Genomic DNA, 27037 nt, shown 5'->3' with positions numbered 1-27037 from the left:
GTGTAGGCAGAGGTCTGGAACCATGTTGAATTACATATTGCTTTCTTAAATAGAGGACAGTAGTGAGAGAGATAACGATGCCTCCTGGTATACTGACATCACATATATCAGGAGGCATTACTCTCCACCATTCATATAACAAGGAGTAAACACATGGATGGTGCCAAATCTCAGTCTGCACATGTGCAAGATCTGGTGTTGCCTCTGTTTACATGAATACAAAGTAATGTACCTATGTGAAATCAGTATACAAGGAGGCTGCAAGAGGAGATTGAAACTCCATTCTTACATAAGAAGGAATATGAGCGCTGGGTGGGCTCAGCAGCAAAAAGGAAAAAATAGATGAATGATGAAAAAAAAATATTCAAAGTTTGGCTTTTTAAAAGAAGTGGGAGGGATGATTAGAGTTCTGAAAAGTAAAAGTTTTGAGTGAAGGTTCACTTTAAACTATTACATATTCTTAGCAAGCAAGACCCTTTGCACACAGTTGGGGTTTGTAGCCATGTATTACCTTTTTTTTTTTTCAGTTATGACCAGGTTCATTGTTATCTTTGGGACAATACATACAGCGGGTAAAATAAGTATTGAACACGTCAACATTTTTCTAGGTAAATATATTTCTAAAGCTGCTATTGACATAAAATTTTTATCACGTCGGTAACAACCCATGCAGGAATCAGTGGCCATTAGTGATGCCAGTCAGTGCTGCCCATCAATGCTAATCACTGCTGCTCATCAATGCCACCCATCAGTGCCGCCTATCCGTGCCCACCAGTGCTGCCTATCTGTGCCCAGTGCCCACCACTGCCACCCATCAGTGCCGCCTATCAGTGCTCATCAGTGCCCATAAGTGCAGCATATTCGTGCCTCCTCATCAGTTCCACCTAATCAGTGCCCATAAGTGCCGCCTCATCAGTGCCCATAAGTGCCACCTCATCAGTGCCGCCTCATCAGCACCCATCAGTGAGAGCCCTTGCACACTGGGGCGGTTTGCAGGCGCTATTGCGCTAATAATAGCGCCTGCAAACCGCCCCGAAAGTGCCGCTGCTTTCATTCCAGTGTGAAAGCCCCGAGGGCTTGCACACTGGAGCGATGCGCTGGCAGGACGGTAAAAAAAGTCCTGCTAGCAGCATCTTCGGAGCGGTGAAGGAGCGGTGTGTATACCGCTCCCTTACCGCTCCTGCCCATTGAAATCAATGGGATGGCGCGGCTATACCGCCGGCAAAGTGCCTCTGCAGAGGCGCTTTGCAGTGGTATTTAACCCTTTCTCGGCCGCTAGCGGGGGGTAAAACCGCCCCGCTAGCGGCCGCATACCGACGGTAAAACGGCGCTAATAATAGCGGCGTTTTACCGCCGATGCCGCCCCAGTGTGCAAGGGCTCTAAAGGAGAAAAATTACTTAGTTTCTGTCAGTAAATTTTGTAAATAAGAAAAGCGTTTTATTTTTTCAAAAGTTTTGGTCTTTTTTTTTTTTTTTTTTTTTTTTTTTTTTTAGGAAAAAATAAAAAACCCAGGAGTGATTAAATATCACCAAAAGAAAGCTCTATTTGTGTGAAGAAAATTATAATAATTTCACATGGTTACAATGTAGCATGACCGCGCAATTGTCATTCAAAGTGTGACAGCGCTGAAAGCTGATAAATGGCCTGGGTAGGAAGGGGGTGTAAGTGCCAGGTATTCAGGTGGTTAAAGTTCAAGGCAGGTGTCCCAATACTTTTGACAATATAGTGTATGTTTACCTAGAAAAATGGTGATGTGCTCAATACTTATTTTACCCTCTGTACATCTGCATATAGATCCATAACGAAGAGTTGCATTCTAAGCCATAATAAAATAAACTGAAGGTTTTACATTTTATTGCAGTAATTTTGGCGTATACGCAAGTTCATATGAGCGTATAAATATAGATAGAAACTCTGGCAGTAAGAACTTGGTGTTTTTTACTCTGGATCTTTCTGCCAGCAAGATCTGCATATAAACATCAGTCAATTGCATTGGCATACAGGAGCCCTACAATATCCTTAAAAGAAGCCATCTCTGACCACTTGGCCTCCGTTCACATTTGAGGATATTGTGTTTAGGTGATTTTGAGGCACTTTTGCGTAGTTTATTATTTTTTTTCTGTGTGTGCAATTGTATAGTGAAGTGCCATACACGGGCGTCTTTGGGGCACAATCAAGTGTTTTTGACCCCTTAGACTTTTTTTAAAGCAATAGTCACCACTGAAGGGGCTTTCATCTTCACCCGGTCTTCTTTCCGGGTTTTCGGACTTCGGCGATATGAATGGCCGAGGCGGCGATGACATGCGCGCGGGAGTCAATGCTTACTGTACGGCTCTGAAGAAAGGGCACGGGTATGCCATTCCTTCAAAACGCATGTGCTGGTAACGTCACAGACTGCATCTAAAGTAAATGACTCCTAAACAGTGCACGTTTAGGAGATATTTACTGTACCCATGGGTAAGCCACCCTATAGGCTTGCCTATAGGTAAACATCATATATGGGAGTTTACTCCCACTTTAAGGAATTGCATGAAAAACAAGTGTAACATATGATTTTGTGCATTTTTGGTGCGCTTCCATTGAGATCGGTTACGGACAGAAATGCCCCATTCTGCTTCAAAAGTAATGATTCTCAAAAATCACAACAAAGATTCTGTTCAGTGAATTTCAAAGCTTAAGGCTACATGCACATGGGCACATTTTCCCATGGAAAGCAATGACACCGCATTTATCTGGCCCCCAGGATGTCCTGGAGCTGCGTACAGCTGCCCATAGGTATGAATAGGTGAAGGTGGCTGTACAGAGCTATGTTCCACTATTTGTGTGTAGTAATGTGCATTAGGTACATTACATCTATGTGCGTGTGCTGCCTTCACCCATTTGTGTCTGCTCCAGGACATTTTGGGCACCATAAATGTGCGTCTTTACACTTCATGGACCAATGGGCCCATGTCCATGAAGTCTAAAACTCCTGCTGGTTGTTTACATTAGAATGCAGGCAGCCTGTCAAGATTCTGATGCAACAGAAAGCAAATAGAGAATGAGCTAAGATTTTTAATGCCTGTGTTGTAAATTTTGAAATAAAATTTCTGCTCAATGCTTTTTTGGACCTGTGCATTAAAAAAAAAAAGTACTGCTTGCTGCATCTTTGGTGGGCTTTTATGAAAATACATGTTACATTGAGTTAAGTGGTAGTGCCTAAAACGCATGTAAATAAAACTCCACACAAATGTCAACAAGCCCTTAAAGATGAATGAGGGCTTGTTTTTATTGCTTAAGCAGACTATGTAAATACTTAAAGAATATGTGAACCAAGCATTTCATATTCCTGATATGTGTCTGTTGTACCAAAAGTATCCTGTTCTATTTTGTATTGCTTCCTTTGTGTGAAATAACCTGGTGCACCTACCAGGCCCGCTGCTTTCCTATCAAAAACTGGCTACACTAGGCATGGTGCACAGCGTCATCAATTCTCTAGCTGTGCTGAGAACTTAGCCTGCTCTCCTCCAATAATCAGACTTGTCCTGACATGCTCCCCCCCCCCACAGCCATTCACTGGGAAGACCAGTGTGCTGCTGTTTCTCCTCCCCCAGCTCTCTGAGCTCCTTATTCAGTTGAGAACAGAGGGTATGTGATCACCTAATAAAAGGGGGAAAAAAGGTATTTACAGTGTGCGTGCATGTGTGTGTATAATATATATATATATCGCCTTTCATTTCTAGTTTAAACTGAATGGGTTGTTTTACAAGGTGAGGATTTACATATACCTTAATGCACTTGAACTGGGCACAGGTTCAATTTAAGCTGACTGTTGATTAGTATTTTTTTTTTTTTTTGTATTACTTACAGGTAAAGCAAATTATGGAAGAAGCTGTTACCAGAAAGTTTGTCCATGAAGATAGCAGTCACATCATCTCTTTTTGTGGTAAGCAATGGCCTGCAGTGACAGGCATGTGTGTGGAACACACATAAGCAAAGATGAAGGAAATTAGTCTTAATTTCCCTGTTTCAGTAAAAGGAGAGTTTATAACTGTAAAAGAGCAAACAGCAGGGTTGCACATGCCTAGTGCATTACTGAAGGTTTATTGTAGAAAACAAAAAATAAAGACCAATGGATACTCACAAAAATAAAAGTATACAGGCGTTGTATGACACTAAATCTCAATCCAGCGCAGGTATAGCGTGGCCAAACAAGTTTCAGAGGATTGCACCCCATTCTTCAGAGATGAAGAATCTATGTAGAAAGGGCTGAAAACGCATCAGTTTGCCAGTGCGATATTATGGTGTGTTTGGCCATGCTGTTCCCCAACTGGATTGAGATTTAGTGTCATACAATGCCTGTATACATTTATTTTTGTGAGTATCCATTTGGCTGTATATTTTGTTTTCTACAATAAACTTTCGGTAATGCACTAGGCGTGTGCAACCTCCTGTGTGCTATTTTATTTTTTTACTTTCAAAGTTTTTTTATTGATTTTCAAAATGGTAACAATGCACAATGATGCAATGACATACATATAAAGAAAATATCCATAGAGACTTAAGTGGAAGATATGGCTGGGGTAACAGTTCTGTAGCAAGGGTATTTAAGGGGCTGATGCATATTATGTAGTAAGGGTTTAGAGATAGGTTGGCTCAGAGGCGAACCCAAGTTCCGCCCACCCAATACACCCCCAAGGGGATCTAGCTGTGCAAGAGGGTAGCGGGAGGGGTCTTCCCTTCAGCCTTGTCCATTGTAGACCAGCCATCTTGCGTAATGGAGAAACCAAAATGAGAAAGTACGAGGAGCAATCTTATATCCCATGCCCGTATACCACTGGGGAATTTGAGGAGCAAGGGTGTGGAGGTGTCTCATGGAGAAATTATTATCCTCGTATGTCAAAAAATTAAACTGCAACTTGGGAAATACACCCCAATGGGGCGGAAATAGTGAAGATAGAGGGCAGAGTCTGGGGAAAAAAGAGGAAGAGAAGAGGCTCAGCCACCAGAGCACCATTGTAAGAACTTAGGATTGGGGGAGACTAGGGGGTAGGTGAAGTCCTTTGTAGGTGGCCCAGGGATCCCAGGTCTCCTGAAACTGTTCAGAGGTATCCAGTAAGGAACTTGCTAGTTTCTCCTGTGACATGATCCAGGAGATTTTGCGCTTTGCTGCCTGAATGGAGACCTTGGGGAGTTTCCAGGCTTTGGCTATGGAAAGTTTGGAGCCAAAGAGAATGAAGAAGATACGTTTTTGAGAAAATTTCATAATTTTAGGGATATGGAAGTTCAAGAGGGCCATTTTTAAGAGACTTAGGAACCGTGAGCCCTGTGACCTTGAATATTATTTGGAATATTTTGTTCCAAAAACTACAGATTTGGGGACAGTCCCACCATATGTGTAACATGGAACCTATCATTTGACATCCCTGGAAACAGAGGGGACACTGAGGGGTAGATATTGGAGTGTTTCAACTGAGTCATGTACCATCTAGTAAGAACTTTCAGGCTAGCTTCTGTTAGGGAAGTGTTGAGGATACCTTTATAGGATCTTGAGAAGGCCCTATGCCAAGTTTCCAGGTCCCATTGTTCCTGGAGTTCAGCCTGCCAAGCTAGTATGTAGGAGAATTTCGACTGGGTTTGGGCAAGTGATGAGTAAATTATGGATATGCCTCCCCTGCTCCACGACCTGTCCGCAAAAAAAAGTTCATAAGGAGTTATGTGAGGGGGTTTAGGTTTTGTAGACCAGATGGAGTGAAGAAAATGGTAAATTTGCGGGAACCTGAAACATTCTGAGTCAGGAAGATCCAGTTTGCCAACACAGTAGGCAAGCAAGATGGGGCCCGCTGAAGTGAAAAAGTGGCCAATCCGGTACATCCCTTTATCCAATCACCACTTGAAGGCTTTCATTTCCATTCTCGGGCTAAGGTTCGGGTTGTGGAGTAAGTGGGCCAGAGGAGAGCTATCTGATACCAGGGAAGGGGCCTGTTTGAGCTTATCCCACAGGACAACAGAGTGAGAAAGGGAAGGGGATAGGATAGGAGGGCGACTTGAAGGTGGGCTCCATAAGAGATAGTCTAGGGTATATGAGGTAACTGCTTGTCTTTCAATGTCAACCCAGTCTGGCTTGGCCAACTTGGAATATACTGTAGATAGTTGAGCTAATCTAGCTGCCTGGTAATACCAGAGCAAATTTGGGAGGTCCATACCTTCTCCAGACCTTGATCTGAATAGCGTGTGCTGAGAGAACTGATAACCTGCCTTCCCTCATACAAATTTAACTATTTTGCTTTGGAGTGAGCCCAAGTGGTCCTTCCTGATTAAATTTGGGAGGGAGTGGAAGAGATATATGGAATCTCAAGAGGAGAGTCATTTTGACGGAGTTAATTCTGCCCAACCAGGAGAGTTCATGTTGGGCCCAAGTTTTGAGGTCAGTTTCTAGCTTCTCAAACATGGGGGGGTAATTAGCGGAGTACAGTTGTTCAAACTTGGGAGTGAGGTTTATCCCCAGATACCGAATAAAGGAATCGCTCCACTCAAATTCAAAGGATTCCTTCAGCTGTGTCACTAGTGACGACTGGAGAGAAACATTCATTGCTTGGGATTTGGCATAATTCACCCATAGTCCAGAGACCTTGGAGAATTCCTCTAATGCCGCGTACGATCGGACTTTCTGGCATACTTGGTCTGGCACACTTTCCGACGGACTTTGTCCGCCAGGTGCGCCGGACTTTAAAATGGCCGGACTTGCCCACACACTACCGGACTTTCCGGCGGGCTAAGTCCGCCCGTCTTTCCGACGGACTTTCGCTGGAGTTATGGCGGACTTTCAGAATGAACGGACTTGCCCACACATGGGACTAGAAAAGGAAGTCAATCTTGCCGCTTTTATCGGCGAGATTGACACCTTGCGAGCCCCGTCATACCAGGCCCTTAGGTCTAGTATGGATTATAAAGGGAAACCCCTACGCCGAAAAAACAGCGTGGGGTCCCCCTAGAATCCATACCAGACCCCGGTCCGAGCACGCAGCCTGGCCGGTCAGGAAAGGGGGTGGGGACGAGCGAGCGCCCCCTCTCCTGAACCGTACCAGGCCGCATGCCCTCAACATGGGGGGTGGGTGCTTTGGGGGAGGGGGCGCCCTGTGGGGCCCCCCACCCCAAAGCACCTTGTCCCCATGTTGATGAGGACAAGGGCCTCTTCCCGACAACCCTGGCCGTTGGTTGTCGGGGTCTGCGGGCGGGAGCGCCCTATAATAAGAGGGCCCCCAGATCCCGGCCCCCCACCCTATGTGAATGAGTATGGGGTACATGGTACCCCTACCCATTCACCTAGGGAAAAAGTGTCAATAATAAAACACACTACACAGGTTTTTAAAATAATTTATTAAACAGCTCCGGGGGGGTCTTCCTCCGGCTTCGGGGGTCTTCTTCTGGCTTCGGGGGTCCCTCCGGTTCCTCTTCTCCCGGCGTCCGGTTGGTTCTTCTCCGCTCTCTCCGGCCAATTCTCCCGGTGTTCCAGTTTTTCGGCCGACTCCTCCGCTGTCTTCAGGCCGCTCTTTTGCCAGCGGAGGTCCGGACTTCTGGGCTTCTTGGCTTCTTGTCTTCTTCCCTTCTTCCCTCTTCTCTTCTCCAGATGTTGACACGACACTCTCTCTGGCTGGACTGCTCTCTGAGGGCTCCGTTGTGACTTATATAGGCGGAGACCCCGCCCCCTTATGATGTCACAGTCCCTGGGCATGCTGGGACTGTGACGTTTTAGGGGGCGTGGTCACCGGGTGATGTTGACCACGCCCCCTAAAACATCACAGTCCCAGCATGCCCAGGGACTGTGACATCATAAGGGGGCGGGGTCTCCGCCTATATAAGTCACAACGGAGCCCTCAGAGAGCAGTCCAGCCGGAGAGAGCGTCGTGTCGACATCTGGAGAAGAGAAGAGGGAAGAAGATAAGAAGCCCAGAAGTCCGGACCTCCGCTGGCAAAAGAGCGGCCTGAAGACAGAGGAGGAGCCGGCCGAAGAACTGGAACACCGGGAGAAGAAGCCGGAGAGAGCAGAGAAGAACCAACCGGATGCTGCGAGAAGAGAAACTGGAGGGTCCCCCGAAGCCGGAAGAAGACCCCCGAAGCCGGAGGAAGACCCCCCCCGGAGCTGTTTAATAAATTATTTTAAAAACCTGTGTAGTGTGTTTTATTATTGACACTTTTTCCCTAGATGAATGGGTAGGGGTACCATGTACCCCATACTCATTCACATAGGGTGGGGGGCTGGGATCTGGGGGCCCTCCTATTATAGGGGGCTCCCGGATTCCGATAAGCACCTCGACAACCAATGGCCAGGGTTGTCGGGAAGAGGCCCTTGTCCTCATCAACATGGGGACAAGGTGCTTTGGGGTGGGGGGGCCCCGCAGGGCGCCCCCTCCCCCAAAGCACCCACCCCCCATGTTGAGGGCATGCGGCCTGGTACGGTTCAGGAGGGGGGGGGCGCTCGCTCATCCCCACCCCCTTTCCTGACCAGCCGGGCTGCGTGCTCGGATCGGGGTCTGGTATGGATTTTAGGGGGGACCCCACACCGTTTTTTCGGCGTAGTGGTTTCCCTTTATAATCCATACCAGACCTAAGGGCCTGGTATGCCCCGCTCTCGCCGCAATAGGAAAATTTGTTTTTCCTATTGCAGCGAGCGCGAAATGCAATACCCTGTCCTTGCGTTGTATCTGGTCCGTTGGACCAGCATACAGACGAGCGGGCTTTCCGTCGGACCAGCACACAGACGAGCAGACTGAGTCCGACAGAAAGATTTAAAACATGTTTCAAATCTAGGTCCGGCGGGCTTTTGGGAAAAAGTCCGCCAGAGCCTACACACGGTCGGATTGTTCGGCGGACTCTGGTCCGCCGGACCAAGTATGCCGGAAAGTCCGCTCGTGTGTACGCGGCATAAGAGTTTACATATGACAGGGAGGGAGGTGACCGGGGGAGGTGATGAAAAGGAGAACGTCATCTGCAAAGAGACCACATTTATGTGTGTTGGGTCTACACTTGACCCCCATGATATTTGTGTTTGTTCAGATGGCTATGGCTAGGGTTTCTATTGCAAGGGCAAAGATCAGTGGGGATAAAGGGCAGCCTTGGTGGGTGCCTTTCGCTATTTTAATAGGGTCCGAGTAGAGGCCTTGTAAGCGAACTCCAGCTTCTGGGGTGGAGTATAATGCCCTAATGAGTTTGAAACGGGGGCCCAATCCCCAGTGGTCCATCAGAGCAGGTAAGGCCAAGAGACGAGTCGAAGGCCTTTTGCAGTTTCAATGACCGTAACATCCCTTCTTGTTTAGGACCGCCATCCCAACCAGATTGTAAGAGATGTCTACTGCTCTTCTAATATGGTCCGGGCCTTGCCTGCCAGGGATAAAACCCACTTGATCTTTATGAATGTATAAACCAATGAAGGAAGCGAGGCAGTCAGCCATGACTTTAGTCATAATCTTTAAATCATTATTCATCAGGGATATTGGTCTGTAGTTCATTACCTCACCTGGGTCCTTATCTGGTTTAGGGATGATGGTTATAAACGTGGAGTTTAACTGTGTGTTAAGAGGGTCTCCTTTGGTTTTAGCATTAAAAAATGTTGCCATATAGGGCGCCACCGTGGTCGCAAAGGCTTTGTAGTAGGGGATTGAGAACCTGTCCGGCCCCAGGGCTGAGTTCTTCAGATTTTTGATCACCTCCAGTACCTCCTCTGTAGAGAAGGGGGCTTCGAGTCTGTCCCTGTGTGTCATTGATAGGGAGGCTATCGGTGTGCTTTGCACTATATAAGTTCTCATAGAACTTATGAAAGGCTTGCATTATGCTCATGGGGTTCGCTGCTGGGGGTCTACCTGCGATTTTGATATTGAGGAAGGTATGTGTGCATGCCCGAGGTGAGAGCCTAGTTGCCAGCAGGGAGCCAATCTTGTCTCTCTGACGGCAGTATTTCGCCCCGCTCCATATGATGCTTTTTTCTGTATTAGTTGTCAATGCTAGGTTAAATTCCAGGCAAGCCGCGTCCAAGAGGGAGGTGGGTACTCGAGAGGTGGGTACTTATGATTAAGCCGGAGAGAAGTATAATCCTTCTCAAATTTTTTGATGTCTGCGTGTCTCTCCCTTTTTATCTGGGTGGCAATTTGAATGATTTTACCCCGGATAGTGACTTTGTGAGCTGCCCATAAAGTTTCCGGAGAATTATCATTCACATCATTTAGGGAAAAGTATTCGGTAAGGGCCTTTTCTAGCTAATTTTTCCTAATGGGGTCAGCTAGGATGGCTTCATTAAGTTGCCAGTGGAGCAGGTTTGGTTGGGGTAGTCAGTTACTTATAGTAATGATCACCATGGAGTGGTCTGACCAGACTGTGTCTTTGATGTGTGCTTTGAGCACTGATGGGATTAAAGTGTTGGAGACCAGCAGATGGTCAATCCTGGCATATGATTGGTGTGAGTGTGAAAAGTGTGTGTAGTCTTTTTGGGTAGGATTTAATTCTCTCCAGATGTCAGTAAGGCCCTGCTGGAAAATCATTTTGGCAGTCTTAGAGCTGCTCCTGGTTGGGCAAATGGTTTGAGCATTGGCAGGTTTAGAGGTGTCTTGGCCTTGGTCGAAGGCTGTATTAGAGTCCCCCCCCCAAAGATTACAGAGCCCTCTAACTGGGACTGAGATGCTCAGTGTATGGAAACATTTAGATTGGCCAGTATTTGGAGCATAGTAGGACACAAGGGAATACAGATGGCCATCTATAGTCCCCTTGATCAGGAGGAATCTGCCCTCGGTGTCTGTGTTCTGACCTCAAAGAAAATCTGCAGTTCTTTGAAATGAGAATCCCTAGCCCTCTGTTTTTATCTTCTGCGTTTGACAGGAAATATAGGGGGGAATGAGCGTGGATGAAGGAAGGTTTGTACCAGGATTGGGAGATGCGTTTCTTGAAGGAAAACTATGTCCATTCTGACTGTTCTCATGTAGTCAAGGACTTTTCTGCGTTTGATAGGGGAATTTAGCCCCTGGGCATTGTATGTAGCTACTCTCAAAGGAGCAGCTGGTGGTGCGTTACAAGTCATGGAGCTGGAAGGAAAAGCCTATGCCCAGTTCACTGCCACTCACCTGTGGGGAGCTATTGGTCTGGTCCTGGAATCGGGAACAGTTGGAAGATTTGACCTCCCGGAAGATAGGTATCCTGCACGGAGTCTGGTAGTTGGCTGGAAAAGAAAAGAGGTGAGAAAGAAGAAAAGATGGAGATAAAAGGACATAGCACTCAGGCCCACTAAGGGCCTGAGAAGACAGCAGGCGAGTAGGATCCTGCTGCCCCCCAAAAAAAGCAAACAATAAAAAACAACAAATTGGGTAAGTGACGCTACCCTAATAAACAGAGGTGAAGGGTACTCTGTGACCCACCCTACTGTGCTATCCACACCTTACTTATAAACAAAGCTGGTGAATAATCATATGTAATAATAAGAAACAATATTATATAGCAGGTATAGATACACACATCAAACCGTTATATAACATCCATACCTAAAAAGTGGGGTACCTGCATCTAAAGGTTAAGATGCAGCACCAAGAAGAAAAAAAGTGAAAAATTATATAACTCGTGTATATCAATTAGATATATACCAAAAATCAGATGGTGTAAAGTCAATATATATGCTAGAAAAAAAACACAAATAAATATATATGCACAAAAATAAAAAATAAAAAATTATTAGTCCATAGTCCCACATATATATTGTGAAAAAATGCTGAGAAAAGTGCTGTAAAAAATGCCAAAGATTCCAAGGTGACCACAGTGCTCAGCAGATCAGGTGACTCTTGTGCTCCCCCTCAAGGGTCCTCACTCACCAGCTCCCCGCACCCCTGCAGGGGTAATAAGCATATATAGGTAACCGGAGAGTTCGATATCCCTTGGTGTGTCCTCCAGCTGATTCACCTGGCGAGGTATCTCCTCTGATCCGTCCTCCAACTTAAGATCTCCAAACACGATTTCCTAATCAGAGCTCTCCAATGTCAGTATCCAGTAAGGGAAATCCAATTAATTTTACAGAGGTATAGGCAAATAACAGATAAGTATTAAATCAGGGAACTGTGGGTCAACTGCTCTGTGATTGCCGAGCCCTGAAATATTGACACTGACATCAGAGTGTAGACCTTAGAGTATCAGGGTCAGTGTCCTTGGAGCGTGTGGGTTTAGGCTTGTGCCAAACGTTCGTCAGGGGGCTCATAGGAGAGGGACACTTGGCTGATCCTGAACAGAAGTTAGCAAAGTCCATTGCTGCTTCTTGTGAGATGAGTTTCAGGTCCAGGAGGAGGCATTCAACTTCTTGGAAGCTGTGGAAGGAGTACGTCTTGCCTTTGGAATCAAACTTTAGAGCAAAGGTAAAAGACCATCAGTACTTAATGTCCTTTTGGGACAGGACTGTTAGAAGAGGTTTCATGGTTCTCCTTTTTTGGATGGTGGTAGGTGAGATGCCAGCGAAGACATGTATGGCATGCCCCCGACATGTCAGGGGAGACTGGAAGCCACACAGTTTCATTACTTCTTCCTTGATGGAGAAGAAATAAGGTTAGACCACTATGTCCCTTGGAGAACCATCTTTTTTGCGGGGTCCTAGGGCCCTGTGAACCCGGTCTATCTCCAGTTTGTGTGAAGGGATGTTGGGAATCAGTTGTTTGATGAAATCCTGCACAACAGCCTGGGTGTCAGTGATTGATTCAGGGAGGCCTCTGATTCGGAAGTCTTGTCTTCTGGATCTATTTTGCAGGTCGTCAATCCTGGAGAGGGCCGTATCCAGTTGATCCTGGATAACCTGGATATGATCGGAGTTTTGTTTAGTCTTATAGACAGTCATGTCCAGTTTATGTTCAATAGCTTCCATCCGGGATCCCAGGTTTTGGAAATCTATCCGGATAGCACCAGTGACTTTAGCTGCCATTTGTGCAAGGCCTCTGTCCAGCAGTTCTGAAAGTTTCATGAAAAGGTCAGGAGCTGGGAGGATAGAAGTATGGGGGATGGATCTTCCATCGTGTGTCCGATAAGGGATTCTGTGGAGGCTCAGGGTGGCTTGAGTCTGGGTCCTGAGAGTTCCTCTGTGCCTGGTGTGTGTGGCTGCATGGAGCCCGCCATCTTGGATTCGGCTTGTGCTGCTGCTATAGCAAATTGCTGCCCAGGTCTCTCCGGGCCGAGCCCGCGGACATGTGGCTGTTCCTGGGGTGTTTCGCTGAACCGGAGCCAGTCAGCTTCTGGTTTTCCCGCATGCTCGTCCGACAGTTGGAATGTTGAATGGTTTTTATTGAACTGGCCGATGTCTCCTGACATTCGGCCCATGTGTACGGGGATTAAGTTTGAATTTCTCAGCTTTGTGATAGGTTTAGTCTAAGGAAGCAGCAGCACAAGAGATTGCTATTGTTTATAATCTCTGCAGCATCTCAATCTTAATTGTTTTTTACTGCAAATGTGCAAAGTAATTTAGCTTCTACAGTTGATAACAAAAAAGTGGCAGATGGCCTTTCAATCAAAATTTTGCTGCTGTAGGCTACAGCCTGTGCTGTAGTCTACAAATCATGAAGTGTATTATACTCATTCATTCTCATGCAAACTTAATTTGGTGAATGTCCTCCTACTCAGAAGCTCCATAAGAAGACAGTGAGATTTTTGCAAGTAGCTGTGTGATCTAGTCAGAATATCACTCTGAATAGGGGATAGGTAAGTATAACACTGACAGGGGGGTGGTAGAAGTAGGGGGAAGCTATGAAATAATTGTAACTGCTCCAAAGATGCAGTTAAAGAGTAAATCCCCTCTGGATGATCTTTGTACATTGCAAGAATTTTAACAAACTTTGTTGCAGATTCCATTCCCTTTTGCTATTCTGTAGAAATAGCTGTTTGTATGTGTCCATGTGCAGACTGAATCTGTATGGGAGTGATTTTATAATTATCAGCTGCTACACTTGCGGAGCTCTGAGGAAAGTGGCAGGGTCTGCAACCCTTTAGACTTGATTTCCCTTTGGGAGTATCTCACCAAAACATTACATTTTTGTTGCAGACGATGCCCAAAATCTTGTATCGCAGTGCAGGCTTCTGGGAAAAACGGCCTATCATACAAGCAGGGAATGATATATTTGGGAGCCGGTCTGTACACCATCTGTGTACAGAACACCTCCAGGTAGCCATATTGCATTGCATTTTACAGAAAGTTACAGAGCTGCAGATTCAAAAGGGAAGGTTATTTTTAATAATGTTCAATTACAATATGACTTCTGTCGCAATTGTGTATGCTATATTTTTTTTATTTGCTATTTTTTTCCCACTAAAGTGGAGTTACACTATAAACATTAAAAAGTATTTAAAGTCTGTAAGCTTTGCTGAGAAAAAGGAAAAAAAACAGTGAGAACAGTGAACAACAGAGCAGTGACCTCACCAAATCTCGCTCCATATCTTCCAAGACTAGCAGTCAGAGGTGGCAGTGCCTTTGATTTCACACCAATTATGTACAGCTATGATGCTTACTAAGCACTGCAGTGCTTAGGCACACTCGCATACCAGTAAGTGCACTGCAAAAAATAAATGCACCCATAATGATAGAAAAGTTCACTTAATTTTTGCATTTAAGACTGCAAAGCATTGCAAGTATGATCAGTGGATCACTGGGGCAATGCTCTGGCTCCTGCAGACTATTCCTCCAGCCACAGGTCCATACTGAGGTTGAGGCTAGAGCAAGTATCAATGGACTAGTGATGTCACCGCATTTCTGCTCAATTGAGAACTAAAAGTACCTTTGCTGGAGTGGCAGTAGGTCTTGTGAATGTATTGCACGGCTGTGCGGACAGAGCCACACGTGGCCTTGCTGAATTCAAATAATGAGTGGAGCCAGAAGGGAGAAGAGCTCCCTCAGATCTGTAAGATGGGGGGTTGTTTGGGGGAGGGGCTGCATCCTCTAACCATGATCAATGTTGCCTCTTAAATATGGATGTAACATAAAAGATGGATTTCTCCCTAATTTCAGCAGCAATTGGCATTGTGCTCTTGCTCTGTTACATGAGTGTGAGGAGGAATCCATCAACCGTTTAAAAAATTATGCTGTAGTGATTTAGAAGTCAGTTGCTCCTCATAATACCTACAGGGAGTGGGGGGCAGTCTATCCTCTAAGATTAAAATAAATCATATATATAACGTCCATCTGGCATCCCTTTATAGAGTATAGGTCAGCTCATGCCAGCAGAATAATGTTATATATTGAGAAGTAGGTAATTATTCATTCATGGTTCTCTCCCAACTGCCATGAAAAAAAAAAAAATGCAGAGATTGCTATTACTCATCACAAGTCTCTATGTGAGCACAGAAAAATGTATAAGTGGTCATGCAATCAAGTGTCACTGTTCAGAGTCGATTTTTCTTTTTTTTTTCTTTCAATATTCTGTAAAAAGAAACAAAAAATCTTTGTCATTGGATGGGCTTTTTTTTGCAACACAAAAGTGAATCATCAATATAACAATAACTTGATATCAGTTAGTGATGCAATAACGATTTATTTTCTAAACTTTCAAAATACCTTTATAGTTTATTCTAGAAATGTTTTTTTTTTTTTTTTTTTTTTTTTATAGACCTTGCATTCAAGATTTTAGTAGGCAATTAGCCCTTAGAACAGACTCTGTTAGATGTTGTGAGATTTTATGTATCACTGTAGTATATTTTGTTGTGCACACTGCATAATGTACAAAAGATGTACTAGGAAAGATCAACATGTTCTTGTATATACCAAGTCTAGTTATATTATTAACAGGCAGTCATCAGCACTACCTAAACACTGAACATCCCTAATGTAGAAGCCATGTGAGAAATTGAAGTTGGTTTTATCTTTTTCACACTATGCATTCAGTTTTAGTTAGAGGGTTGTATGGTAACCACAATGGCAAATTAGTAGCTTACACTTTGGAGAGTGTACACACTCATATATACAGTATGCAGTGTTTTCAGAGCCAAATTTATGTGGACCATCTATGCTACATAATGGGGTTTACTGAATAAGACAAAAATAGCAACAATTACTTGTTGTTGAATAACATCAAATAATATTTAAATTTCCATAGGCATGAGTACATTGTTTTATAGGCTGAAATTGCTTCCTGTCCCGCAAGGATGATTTGATTAGTTCCCAGAATCAAAATATTTCCATATCTTTTAGCCATTGTAACTGTAGATATCACTAAAGTGGAACTTTAACTAATCTAAAAAAACACTAATGGAGTGAGGTATTTAAAATACATCAAATTGGACATATGTAAATACCTACAGTTACCTTGATTTAAATTTCCTTTAGACCCCTTTCACACTGCAGGTGCTTTTCAGGCATTTTAGCACTAAAAAAAAGCACCTGTAAAGCGCCTCTAATGCCTCCCCAGTGTACAAGCCTGAGTGCTTTCACACTGGGGCGGTGCGCTTGCGGGATGGGAAAAAAAGTCCTGCACACAGCTTCTTTGGTGAGGTTTGTATACACCGCTCCCAAAACACCCTGCCCATAGAAATGAATGGGCGGCGCCACAACACGGGTGCTTTTGACCCTTTGTTCGGCTGCTAGCGTGGGGTTAAAAGCGTCCCGCTGGTGGCAGAAAAGCACCGCTAAAATTATGATGAAGCGCTGCTAAAAGTAGCGGCGCTTTCCTGCTGACTCGGCGCAGCCCCAGTGTGAAAGGGGTCTTATTCCTCTATACAGGGGCAGACTTGGAGAAGGAGAGGCAGTTATTGGCACTAATCAAGGTTTTTGCATGCACATTTGTAAAAAGAAACCTACAGATAGGAGAAAAGGTCAGAGTTATGATATCATCAGTTTGTTGCTGGGAGCCTGTGTTGGGGACTGTACTGTACACCATAAGTGTAAGGCCCCTTTCACACGAGGTGGACTCCGCTTCCACGGAGTCCACCTCAGTCCGCCGGCTTAGCGGGAGATCTCTCCGTTGATCTCCGCTGAGTCGGCGGATGACATGTACCTCTCTGCTCGCTGAGCGGGGAGGGGCTTGTCAAGAGCTGTTGCTGCCTATGGAGAGATCGGACAAAAATGGACAGCATGTCCGTTTCCATCAGATCTTACCCGATCTGATCCGCCAGCGACGGATCCGAACGTAGAAGCATCCGTCTGCTTTTAGCGGATCGGACCGGGTCGGATGTCAGCAGACATGTCTCTGCTGACATCCGTCGCTCCATAGGCTAACATGGAGCGCCCGTTCAGGTCCGCCGTCAAAACTGACAGGCGGACCTGAACGGTCCGATCGTTTGAAAGGGGCCTAAGTGTGCCAGTATTCAGATCCCATCAGTATGTTTATTGATGCCTAAATTTTCCTCTGCTGTCAGTTGAAGCATGTGTGCATTACTGACTTCTCAAAGATTCCTGGTAGTTCCTTGATTTGACTAACTAAATTTTGTTACCCAAGTGACACGTGTATAATGTAAAACCTCTTGGGGTATAGTTCTAATGCATAAGGCATTATAATTTGCCTTACAGATTTTAATACTGCTCGACAGCTGTTGTTGCTCGGACTGAGGCAAGATGGTGTTTAAGATGAGAAATTCTCATCTGTTCCCCTTAGACCACTTTTTAAAGGTGATCTACTGAGCCATCTGGCGACTACCTACTTACATTTTTGGCTCTGGCAACCAGACCAAATGTGAATTTAACGTATAACTAAAGACACAACTTTTTTTAGTTTTGGATAGAGTGGAGAGAGATTAGAACACCTATTATTTGTCCTATGTACCATTATCATTGAAAGTGAAAGTAAAAGAAAATCCCACATTTTGGGTTATCCCCAGAAAAGTAATAGACGGGATATCTTCCAATGGGAACACTAGTTCTGGTGACCTGGGGGTCCCCAGTGGATTCCCTTATTTTGCAGAGATTTTCTCTCATTTCCTGTTTGATTATTGGACAGAAAGTGAAGGGAAATATCCACAATGGGACCAAAACGGGGGAAAAATAATCTGATGGGTTATAACCCTCCCTTTATCCAAAATGAAATAATATACTTCTACTTTAATGGCAAACTATAGTCGGAGCATACACTTTCATTTTTATAACATTAGCATTGACACAGCAATACAAACATTAGTTCGTTTTGACAATAAAATATAAACTTACATAAAATGTCTCCTTTTGTGTTGAGTGCTGTCTGCCTGCTGACCATCTTTTTCAGTAATTTTTTTATTTCCCTGCATGTAGTGCTGCTTCTTCTTTGCTCATTCCTTTGGTTAACGTTTAAATTCGAAGGACTACACATCCCATGATACCTTACTGCCTGCTTAAATAATGATTTGGTATGTTTCCTATACTGACTCTGCCTTCTGCAACTTCTCAGCACCCCCTGTATCTCAGACAACAGGCTCTATGAAATGTGTGACAGGGCAGTGAATATGTGTCAAAGAATTGAAGGAATTAAATGCATGGGATTCTTCACAAAGTAAATTTACACATTTAAAAATTATATATATTAATAGAAGAAGGCTGAAATAATTGAAATTCATTGAATAAATATATGATTTAAAATTTTGACCTTAACACTAAAGTTGCCTTGACATTATATTTAGATTAATGCACATTCACTTTGAATTGTACCCTAATGCAGGGCTCAAAAACTACTAGCCAGGCCTTAAGAGTTACTTGCCACCAGTTGCCCTGCCCCACCCATAATTCCGCCCCTAAACACGGCCTCGTAAATTCTCTCATGAAATGACACTGTTAAATGTTTTATGCAGAAATAAGTTACAAAAATAAATATTAACAGCAACAACTTTATCAGTGCCCATCAACGCAGCCTCATCAGTGCCCATCAACGCAGCCTCATCAGTGCCCATCAACACAGCCTCATCAGTGCCTATCACTGCCCAGCCCATTAACATAGCCTCATCAGTGCCTATCACTGCCCATCCATGCAGCCTCATCAGTGCCCATCAATGCAGGCTCGTAAAAGCTGATTCTCCTCTCAGCGATCGGCCAGGAAACTGTGGGGAAGGGGGAGGAGAGGAAGAGGAGAGACAGATGGATCACACAGAGGAGAACACCCTCTGTTACACGGCTTTGATGTATGAAATAAAGTTCCTCCTCCTGGACCGGCTCCTATGATAGACATCACACTACTTCAATTTCCCGGCATTGGGCCAGTGTGATTGTCAAATGCTAGCAGGCGAGTGGAAATTTTGAGGGCTGCCCTAATGCATATATAAAGTAAGTAAAAAATGTACCAGTTGTTTAGGTCACTACAAAGCACAGATGTGGTGCATTGCCAAAATATTGCAGGTCTGTTTTCATGCATTGTGGTGCATTTGACTTCCTTTTCAAAATGAATTGGCTGCCTTAACACAATGTGCATAACAGCATAAAGAAATGCATGTGGATGGGCCCCTAAACTTAAAGCTGGACTCAAAACATACAGCAAAGCTAACAGCAAGTAGCCTATATGATACCTTTGCTGAATACCCATTTCTATGACTACAATTGGCTTCCATTTTTTTTTGTATTTGTTGTTTTTAAAATATAATGGAGTGTACAGGCTACGCCTGTTTTGGCACCACTTACTGAGCTTTTGACTGATGATATTATTATTATGATTATTATTATACTGAATTTATATAGTGCCAACAGTTTACGCAGTGCTTTACAACATAAGGGCAGACAGTACAAGTACAATATAATTTTATACAGTAGGAATCAGAGAGCCCTGCTCGTTAGAGCTTACAATCTAAGGGTCAAGTGATGCAAAAGATAATAACTGTGGAAGATGAGCTGATGGAGAAAATAAAAGAGGGCAGGATAAGCCTCTCTTAAGAGAAGGGTTTTTAGGGACTGTCTAAAAGTATACAGACTAGAGATAGTCGAACAGATTGGGGTAGTAGGTACAGGTAGGAGATCCAGAGGATGGGAGAGGCATATATTTAAAAGCAAACATATGAACACTTTGTAGCTGGAAATGTTTCTACCAGGAGGCATGCTGGTTAGAAATGGGCAAAATTTAGAACTTTTACTTTGCCAGATTGTCCTTTTTTTGCAGAATTTTCGGTAAAGCATAAATATCACTGTTTATATTTAAAACATTGGAGTCAGTAGGGAATGTACATGAAGGTGGCTGTTCATTGTTTTTATGATTTGAAATAGCTGCTGAGAGCTAGAAAAGTTCACATGCAGAAATAAATTTGCATTTATTATTATTCTACGCAGGCGCCTACAAAGCATTGCACCCGTGATCATTCAGGCTCCTGCAGAAACGTCCTTTAGCTTTCTGCCCATACTTCTGTACAGGCTTTTTGTTAGAAACTGACTATAAGCCTACTGATCAGCGCTTTCACAGGACATTGAGAACTACAAGGGCATCTGCCACAGTGGCAGAGGGGATTTTTATTTTGTTTATTCACAGATTGCTGTGAATGAATGATGAATGACAGGGCTGTGCGGGCAGGACCTCACACATCCACGGCGATTTTAAATGTGACAACCACTGCAGAGGAAGAAGACCACTGTCACAGGGGATGGGGGGGCTTGGGGGGGGGTAATGGAGGGTGCTGGAACTTGTTACACCCTAAATATGGGTGCCCCCAAAGTGAATTTATCCTTTAATCTTACCTAAAGCTCACTGGCCCAGACCTTTTGCCCTCACCCATACACTGACCTAGGTCAAACATTGATCCTATTTTACACACACACACACACACACACACACACACACACACACACACACACACACACACACACACACACACTTCTCCTCTAGCAGGGAGAAAAAGATGCAATGTATCTTTTTCATCATTCAAAAGGAAGAAGAGTACAGGGACAGGCTGTTGTACTATCATTTAATCTTTTTCTTCCCCCTAAATGTAGCCCTTATCCAAACCTTCAGACAAGGCCCTATATCCTCTAAGTCTAGCTATAAATTGACTCTAGATCTCCTTTTAAAGGCTAAGTTAGCCTTGAAAACTAACATCACTTTGTTGTAACAGTATTGGCCCCAAAATAAAACTAGTAAAATGGCATTTGAATTAAATTCAAATATTTGAGTCCAATTTATACAGTATTTTTTTTTTTTTAGTTTAGTAATTCTAAAAATATATATTTATAAAAAAGGTCACGTTGAATACTGCCTGACTTTTCTAACACGTCAAATCAGACAAGAGCTAAAAGCAAAAAAAATCCAATGCACTGAGATTTGAGGCTGCTCAAACACAAATGTCACCCTGCACAATGCTTGCTGTCAGTTATGCTTTTCACTGCGGATTAATTAATGGTAAACCTAGTTGATATATAGAGAACCCATGAACAGGGATAGATTTTTACAGAATTAAGATTTGAGCATTATTTTAGAATATTCTGCACAAAAACACAGAACACCTGCTCACGTTTGTTTTTATTGAGGTGCATTTCTAAAACCTATAGTACTGTACATGTGGATTTATTTAATAATCTCAGGCTTAATATTTTAAGGGCACGCAGATTTATCTGATAATTGCAGAATGCAGCAATACAATGAAAGGTAATCCAATCAATACTTTGAAATCACATTTCACCCTGTATTACAGTAGAGATGTCAGAAATGTTAGCGTTGATTTGTTATTGTGGATTAAATAAGTCCCCAAAATGCATATGAATTGTGGAAATTACCACAGAAATATGAAACCTTTTATTGGATAACTGGCTTTGTCGTAAAAAAAGTATACTGGCTCTACACACGGGTGTTCAAACCCACATTACCATAACACATGGAATCTGTGCAGAGTGCTGCCTTTCATTCTGAATAGCAAATAATTATGGGGCCAATATGCTCCAGCTTTGCTTTTTTACTATTAACATATTTAAAAATCTTTTTTACTCTCCTTTCATGTGTCTATCATGGTCTATTTTCTCTGCCATGCTCATACTCTTACATTTCTTTATGCATTCCCTGTAGTGTTGGCGTGCTGATGCTTACCCCTCAGCCTTATATTTTGTAAAGGATCATTTTTTCGCTTTAATGTGTCTTTTTACACTCAAATTTAGCCCCCCATGTTTTGACTTTAGTTCTTTTATATGTGTTGCCCATTTGAATACACTGATGCCATTGATATGTTCTTAAAGCACTCCCACCTTTCTCCGTAGTTTTTGTGTTCAGAATATCCTCTCATTTAATGTAATACAGTATGGAGCGCATCTTGGTAAATTTGGCTCTCTTAAAATTGAATGCTACCCTTGTGCCTGCTTTTCCTACGATTTTGTGGTGAATGTAGTTACCGTGTGTAATTAGTAGGTCAAGCAGAGCCTTTTTGCTGGTTGCGGCAACTCCATATCTCCACCCACCTCTGTACTGGTCCCTGCCAACACCTGACGGGCAAGGTCCAAATTCCTTTCAGGTTGACTATGCTTTGTAGTGTTTCAAGTTACTACTTTAGATTCAGAATCTTGGTTTCCAAAGAAACAACTTGCTGACACTTTTTTTGTTTTTTTTTTAATAGAGTGGAGATTGATTAGAATTAGAACGTTTTTTTTTTCTGCTGTCTGTGCCCCCGTTAGGGAGGTTAACTCTCTCCATTTGTCCTGTTTACCATTATCCTTACCATCACCATAAAGAGAAAGTAAAAGAAAATTCCAAATTATTGGTTGTCCCCAGAAAAATGTTAGAGGGGAAATCTTTCAATTGGGGCTCTAGTTCTGATGACCTGGAAGGGCCGCAAGGAATTCCCTTAATTTGCAGAGATTTCCTCTCAATTCCTGTTTGGCTGTGGTAAATGAAGTGAAGGGAAATCTCTGCAATGGGACACAGATGGCAAAGAAAAATTCTGACGGGTTATAACCCTCCCTTGCTCTATCAAAAAAAAATAAAAAAATTTTTACCTATAGTTCTACTTTTATGAGGATATTCCAAAAAAAATCAGAAATTATATTTTATATAGTTTTATTGTTACTCTTCCTTCCTAATTTTATTCTGTTCTGAGCACTGGTTGTTTCCCTAACTGATTACAAGACCCACGGTGTACTTTGTTCTTGATCCTGGTCACACCCCCGTTGTCCTATCTTCCTGATCCTGGTCACTAATCACAAGGCCCCTGGTGTTTTCTCCTCCTGCTTCCGCACACCGATCACATGGCTCCTGATGCCCTTTTTTCCTGCTCACTGATCACACGGCCCCTGGCATTCTCTCCTCCTGCTCCTGCTCGCTGGTCACCCGGACCTTCACTGACTGCTCCTCCTGCTACCACTCTCTGGTCACACAGCCTCTGGCATCCTTGCCTCAGGCGCCTGCTCTCCTGTCCCCCAGCATCCTCTCCCCGCGCTCCTGCTCGCTGATAACACGGCCTCTGCCTCCTCTTCTCCCGTTTACTGGTCACCTGGCCCCAAGTGTCCTCTTCTCCCGCTCACTGATCACATGACCCCGATGTCCTGTCTTCCTCTCTTCCCACTCTCTGATTTAGTTCTATTGATTTATTTTTGTAATGCAAGCAGTGTATTTGCATTTGACTTTGGATATTGGTCTCCCCGGTATAGTAGAGCTCATACCGGGACAGGGAGAAGCAGTACAAAGAATGTCTTTAAAAGCATTGAGGATAAAAACTGGAAAGAAAGTTTCCTATACAGTGACATGGTCCCTTCCTTCATTATGAACAGTGGCATAACTTGAAAGTTCATGGTGTCATAATTACTAACCATTGCTCCCTTCACATGGACTGAACTTCAGTAGGAGATGTTGTATTTGGACTTGATTGGTCAGTTGGGTTAATGGAAGCCATAACTTGGCCCCTGGAAACCTAATGGATCCTAGTCGCTCTCCATGGATGCCTTAAGGGCGATCTGGCCCTGATAAATGACCTAACTGGATTTCCTTTTGTGTAACCATGGTAAGGCTCACTTCGTAAGCTGGCCATACATGGATTGAAATTCGACTGGCCAAATTTTGATACAGGTATGGGTGTTGTAGTGATACAGAAGTCTACAGTGCCTTGCAAAAGTATTCACCCCCCTTGGCTTTTTACCTATTTTGTTACAGAATTTAGTTCAATGTTTTTTTAATCTGAATTATATGTGATGGATCAGAACACAATAGTCTAAGTTGGTGAAGTAAAATTAGAAAAATATATACATAAAACTATTTTTCAGAGCTCCCAGAACTCATCAAACAGCAAAGATTTAACAGACTACACACTAAAAAGTATTATGCTATGGTGATCCTTTTTCATTCTGGGGAACATCTGAATGATACCACAATCTGCCTACCTATTTGATCCGTGATTGGCGAGTTTGGCGGGTTCTGTGCTGTATGTTGACCACCTCATGGGGTCTGCCTGGATATCGCCTTCTTGGTTTCCTTTTGGATAAAGGCCCTGGCCGGGTACAGGTCACAGGCTTATAGAGCTTGCCTTTCGGTAAGCGAGCATTTTGTGTGGTGTCATCACTGGGGTTGCGGTGGAGGATTTATCCAACCAACTGAATTTCATTCACTTTTTGGCCAACTATTTTGAGCACTGCCTATCATATATAGATGGACTCCTATCTTTTATAATTTCCACATTTATGTATCGATATTGTTCACTGTAAACACTGGTGTCACTGTTATTTATAGGCTGCTACCTACTGTTCCATATTTTTCAGAAATAAAAAACTGATAATTGGCATGTGCGTATGTATTGACTCTCTTTGTTATGAAGCCCATAAAAAGGTCTGGTGCAACTAATTACCTTCAGAAGTCACATAATTAGTGAAATGATGTCCACCTGTGCGCAATCTAAGTGTCACATGATCTGTCATTACATATACACACCTTTTTGAAAGGCCCCAGAGGCTGCAACACCTAAGCAAGAGGCACCACTAACCAAACAGTGGCATGAAGACCAAGGAACTCTCCAAACAAGTAAGGGACAATGTTGTTAAGTACAAGTCAAGGTTAGGTTATAAAAAAAAATATCCAAATCTTTGATGATCCCTACGAGCACCATCAATTCTATCATAACCAAATGGAAAGCACATGGCACAACAGCAAACCTGCCAAGAGACGGCCGCACACCAAAACTCATGGACCAGGCAAGGGGGGCATTAATCAGAGAGGCAGCACAGAGACCTAAGGTAACCCTGGAGGAGCTGCAGAGTTCCACAGCAGAGACTGGAGTATCTGTACATAGGATGACAATAAGCCGTACGCTCCATAGAGTTGGGCTTTATGGCAGAGTGGCCAGAAGAAAGCCATTACTTTCAGCAAAAAACAAAATGGCACCTTTTGAGTTTGCGAAAAGGCATGTGGGAGATTCACAAAATGTATGGAGGAAGGTGATCTGGTCTGATGAGACTAAAATTTAACGTTTTGGCCATCAAAGAAAGCGCTATGTCTGGCACAAACCCATCACATCACCCAAAGAACACCATCCCCACAGTGAAACATGGTGGGGCAGCATCATGCTGTGGGGATGTTTTTCAGCAGTTAGGACTGGGAAACAGGTCAGACTTGAGGGAAAGATGGATGGTTCTAAATACAGGGATATTCTTGAGCAAAACATGTACCACTCTGTGTGTGATTTGAGACTAGAACGGAGGTTCACATTACAGCAGGACAATGACCCCAAACACACTGCTAAAGCAACACTTGAGTGGTTTCAGGGGAAACATGTAAATGTGTTGGAATGGCCTAGTCAAAGCCCAGACCTCAATCCAATGGAATATCTGTGGTCAGACTTAGATTGCTGTTTACAAGCGCAAACCATTCAACTTGAAGGAGCTGGAGCAGTTTTTCAAGGAGGAATGGGCAACAATCCCAGTGGTAAGATGTAGCAAGCTCATAGAGACTTATCCAAAGCGACTTGGAGCTGTGATAGCCGCAAAAGGTGGCTCTACAAAGTATTGACTTTAGAGGGTGAATAGTTATGCACATTGACTTTTTCTGTTATTTTGTCCTATTTGTTGTTTGTTTCACAATAAAAAAAAAACATCTTCAAAGTTGTGGGCATGTTCTGTAATTTTAATTATGCAAATCCTCAAACAATCCATGTTAATTCCAGGTTGTGAGGCAACAAAACACAAAAAATGCCAAGGGGGTGAATACTTTTGCAAGGCACTGTATCTACAGATCCACTTCTGTACACTGACCCTGTTGGATTTTCCCTGCTTAATCAGCACCATAGGCTATGCTGATCATTGTATTCTGACGGTGGGATGTGAATGGAGGAATTGGGTTAGCTTTTTTCGTTCAACACTCTGATTCTCAATTCTCAAGCAGTTAAGTTAGATGTGATATTTATTTGGTATAGTTGAAACAATGTGCCTTAAACTACTAAAACAAATTTATACATCCAATGAATGGAAATAATAGATCCCATACCTTTTCATATTTATTTATTTTATGGAATATATGCATTTTCTATATATTTCTTAAATTGCAGCTAGCTACATCTTTGCCAAGGGAACTGCGGTAATAAATATGTACATATTATTATTGCTGAGTATCTCCTGTAAGCAACAATAACTTGTACAGAATGCTGCCCACTCATTTCTATCTCTAGAGACTGTACACTGCCTCTGGCATTTCCCAGTTACGTAAATCTTGAATGAATGGGCTCAGCAGCTCAAATCTTGCTGTCCTTGTGGATAAGAAGCATTAGCATTTAGATTAGGAAGCTTTTACTGAATATTCAGAATATTCATCAATAAGAACATCCAAATACAGTTTATATTAAATATACCTTACAAATGATGAATGGTAGTGTAATGACAGTTATGTCAACATAGTTTTACTGATCAGCTCATTAAATAGTATTGCTCAGCATTTCTTAAAACTTCTGTTAATATTGAAATTTAAGCAGAATAATTTTGTTGGCCAATGGCATTTTTTAAGTAGTCAAACTCATGTGCAGCCCTCACTGCTAATATGTATTAATTGCAGGTAATATTAGAGTGAAACTAACCCTTTATAGCCAAGAAAGGTGCCATTTTTAACCTTTGTTTGATCTGCAGTTCTATGGTACTGCAAATGTGGTCAACTGTGCTACCAGCCATTTAATGGCTTGAAAGTTCCATTGAAATCCGACATTAGCACATTGGCATTCTTGACATTTATCACC

At 43.2% G+C, this 27037-nt stretch overlaps 1 protein-coding gene across 2 annotated transcripts in view; it reads left to right on the top strand.

The window, feature by feature from the left end:
* Nucleotides 1–27037, top strand: part of SGSM1 (small G protein signaling modulator 1) — a 351523-nt gene that overhangs the window by 95298 nt on the left and 229188 nt on the right. For both annotated transcript variants that reach the window (XM_073629552.1, XM_073629541.1), the window contains exon 3: nucleotides 3851–3926. In XM_073629552.1, the coding sequence (XP_073485653.1) occupies nucleotides 3851–3926 (76 nt within the window). The remainder of the gene's footprint in view (nucleotides 1–3850; nucleotides 3927–27037) is intronic.

This window comes from Aquarana catesbeiana, linkage group LG01 (genome assembly GCF_042186555.1).
Source record: "Aquarana catesbeiana isolate 2022-GZ linkage group LG01, ASM4218655v1, whole genome shotgun sequence".
In the NCBI taxonomy this organism is placed as follows: Eukaryota; Metazoa; Chordata; class Amphibia; order Anura; family Ranidae; genus Aquarana; species Aquarana catesbeiana.
Note: the sequence above shows the minus strand (reverse complement) of the source record. Positions and strands in the feature narration are given on the sequence as shown.